This window comes from Cucurbita maxima, unplaced genomic scaffold, assembly GCF_002738345.1.
Source record: "Cucurbita maxima cultivar Rimu unplaced genomic scaffold, Cmax_1.0 Cma_Scf01856, whole genome shotgun sequence".
Taxonomy (NCBI): Eukaryota; Viridiplantae; Streptophyta; class Magnoliopsida; order Cucurbitales; family Cucurbitaceae; genus Cucurbita; species Cucurbita maxima.
The window spans coordinates 1-3,355 of NW_019273872.1; the positions used below are offsets into that span (position 1 = coordinate 1).

The 3,355-nt window shown below is 39.3% G+C and overlaps 1 protein-coding gene across 1 annotated transcript; it reads left to right on the top strand.

Moving 5' to 3' along the window:
* The first annotated feature begins 78 nt into the window (after positions 1-78).
* Positions 79-696, top strand: LOC111475548 (defensin-like protein 5). The gene is made up of 3 exons (XM_023119908.1): positions 79-222; positions 290-317; positions 418-696. The coding sequence occupies exons 1-3, from the start codon at positions 187-189 to the stop codon at positions 594-596; spliced, it is 243 nt and encodes an 80-aa protein (XP_022975676.1). The 5' UTR covers positions 79-186; the 3' UTR covers positions 597-696.
* The last annotated feature ends 2,659 nt before the right edge of the window (positions 697-3,355 follow it).

Sequence of the window (3,355 nt, forward strand, 5' to 3'; positions counted from 1 at the left end):
CCAGTATAGACGTTACAAAACGTGATTATTCTTTCCTTGAAATCGCAAGGAAATCAAGAAGACGTTACAAAGATGAGGCGTTTCACAGATATAAAATGGGGAACTGATATCCAAACATTCCATTGTAACAAGGAATAAGAGAAGAAACAAACATTCCATTGTAGCAAGGAATAAGAGAAGAAAAGAATGGCGGGACAAAGCTTGAGAAATCTCAAAATTGTGGTGTTCATCTTCCTAGCAAGAGAAGAAAAGAATGGCGGGACAAAGCTTGAGAAATCTCAAAATTGTGGTGTTCATCTTCCTAGCAGTTACTTCTGGTACTTGATCCTTCCTCCTTCTCCATGTTGATTTAGATTGACAGATAGTATTAAAAAGAAGGTTTTTGTTTGTATGAATAAGTTTGTGTTACTATTGCAGGATGGATGGTGGTGCAGACAGAGGGGCGGACATGCTATAAGCACAGCGATGCATTTATAGGACCGTGCATTGCAGCAACATGTGCTGAACTTTGCATTTCTTTTGAGAAGTGGGATGACGGATTTTGCTCGGGTGATAAATGCACTTGTACGAAGCAATGTGCTGAGTCCATGCTTTAATGGGTTTGTAATTCACCACAGTTGTTGCTATCTGAATGTAATAAGCGACTCCAATTCTACTGAATTGCACAACATGTTTACTAATCAAAGCTTCCTTCTTTCATTTTATAATTTTTATCTCAACTCGCAAGTTCAAATTGATAGAATCACAAGCTTCGTTAGTTGCGTAAATTGATGCAATCAGGTTCAAAGCTTCCTGATTCCTTATTCCTTCTTCGTTCTTCCATTCAACTATGCATTGTCATATTGATTAGGCATTTCTTAATCATTTAATTTTTTATTTTTTTAAAGAAATCATTTAATAATTTTTAGAAAAGAAAAAAAAAAAACGGTTTACACTCATCTCATATTTGTTTCTTTCACCCCATCTCTCTACAAATTGGGAACTCAACCGTTTTAAAATTTAATTCAATATATATATTTAATTTGTAATTATTTTTTTATTGTTTATTCTTAAACCCTCCCAATTATTTTTAACCGTTATTTTAAGAAATATATATTGAAACTAAGTTGTAAAACTTAATTAAATATTTGAAAATAAATAAATAGTTTTCTTTATGAATTAAATTTTAACAAATAAACACGAGAATCTAACCCAACCTAAAAATTTGATGGTTGTGTTCATGCATTTGGGGGATACCCCTATCCCATCACAGAATTATCCTTAAGGGAACTACCTCTCTTCTATCCCTAAAAGTGGTAGGAGTGAATTCCATCTTGCACCCCACGTCCCCAGTCATTTACCCAGTCTTACCCCTGAAATGGGAGGCCTATTGAGTCGGCGAACTTGAGCCACTCTCACCCATGCAAATCTAAGGATAATTTCAAATAAACAGGAGTTCATGGTTAGCTCAGGGTTAAGATCGAATTACCTAAGTCATCGAATGAAAAGAAAATCAGTCTCAACAGTAAACAACATGATAAAGTGAGAGTGATTTTTCTCATGGTTCGATCTTATGCAATACTCATTGCATAGGACGCCCCCACTCACATGTCTTCACATGTACAATTTAAGTGATCACATTGTTTATATCAGATACAAAAGTGAACCGCATCCATAGTGTCCTCAGAATAAGGTACTCAGCCTTATCCTTATACTATAGATCATTTTGACTATATATTTGAACTTGATCAACTCTTATGTCTCTACATATAGTTCACGTAATCATACTATAGCCAGAGTGTTCTTAGTTTATTGGATTTAGATTAATGATCATAAAGTTCACTTTATTCAATAACAATCTTTACTAAATAAACAACAATAATAACTTTATTGAAAATAGTATATGTTTTTGTTTACAAACCATGAGTTTTAGGACATAAAACCCAACAAACTCCCACTTGGACTAAAACTCTAGTGGGGTTTTATAACATTGAGTAGAGAGAAAGACATAAATACAATAAACTAGGTCATCACATACTCATGCCTTTTCTCCCACTTGCCTTAGATTACATAACTCGTAGTCCTAGACTCACTAGGTGCCCTTCAAACACTTTAGCCGTGAGGGGTTTTGTAAATGGATCAGCAATGTTGTTCTCTGAAGCTATTTGTGTGACGATCACATCTCCTCGTTGCACAATCTTCCTTATGAGATGATATTTGTGCTCAATATCTTTTCCTCGCTTATGGCTTCTTGGTTCTTTTGAATTTGCAACTGCTCCACTGTTATCACAATAAAGAGTGATGGGAAGATGCATATCTGGAACAACTTCCATATCAGTTAAGAACTTCCTAAGCCATACAAATTCTTTCGCTGCTTCACAAGCAGCAACATACTTAGCCTCCATGGTGGAATCAGCAATGCAACCTTGTTGTATGCTTCTCCATATTATTGCTCCTCCGTTTAGAGTGAAGACAGATCCTAATGTCGATTTCCTCGAATTTACATCGGTTTGAAAATCTGAGTCAGTGCACGCCCGAAGGCACCCAGCTCCACCCCACCTTGCATGTTTCATCATCGTACCTGCAGCCATCCACAGTCCTCACACCAGAGATTCCCATTTAGAAGGCAACATTGCAACATTCCGTACCTGCAGCCATCCACAGTCCTCACACCAGAGATTCCCATTTAGAAGGCAACATTGCAACATTCTGTGCTCAACGAGGCTCATGTCGCACGCCCAAAGGCACCCGATTCCATCCAGCCGAACATGTTCTGGCACCACACGCCTTCAAAACATAGGGTTGGCCCAAGGCTGGCCGAGCATCACCATAACGTCACACACTCAACGAGGTTCATGCCGCACGCCCAAAGGCACCCGACTCCACCCCACATTGCATGTTTCATCGTCGTACCAGCCATCAACCATCCTCAAGCCAGCCCAAGTTAGAAGGCAACATCGCAACATTCCATTCTCAACAAGGCTCATGTTGCACGCCCAAAAGCGCACCCGACACTACCTCACCATGCAAGTTTCGCCACCGCACCACCGCCATCAACCGCCCTCGTCCGCCAACCACCACCCCCACACCCCAAGCATATGCCCACGTGCGGCACATAGTGCTTGGGACGTGGGGGTGGCGGAAGATATAGGGGGTACCCCCGTGCCTAGCCCATGCAGACTAGTCACCCCCTTATATAGTACATTTTGAAGAATTTTTTGGTCTGCCAGGCCTAGATACGATTTTTCAGAGCCGTCATACGGTCAAATATCTCAAGTTTTAGATTGTTTTTTTCCATGAACTTGATTGATTCATTAATGGGACATTCTAATGGATCTATAAATCAAGTTTCATAATTTTTCAACCAACCAATTTT

Coding starts and splice junctions, on each gene's coding strand:
- LOC111475548 (XM_023119908.1), top strand. CDS start 187: ATGGCGGGACAAAGCTTGAGAAATCTCAAAATTGTG. Junction 223..289: donor TGAGAAATCTCAAAATTGTG/GTGTTCATCTTC, acceptor CTCAAAATTGTG/GTGTTCATCTTCCTAGCAGT. Junction 318..417: donor CTTCCTAGCAGTTACTTCTG/GTACTTGATCCT, acceptor TTACTATTGCAG/GATGGATGGTGGTGCAGACA.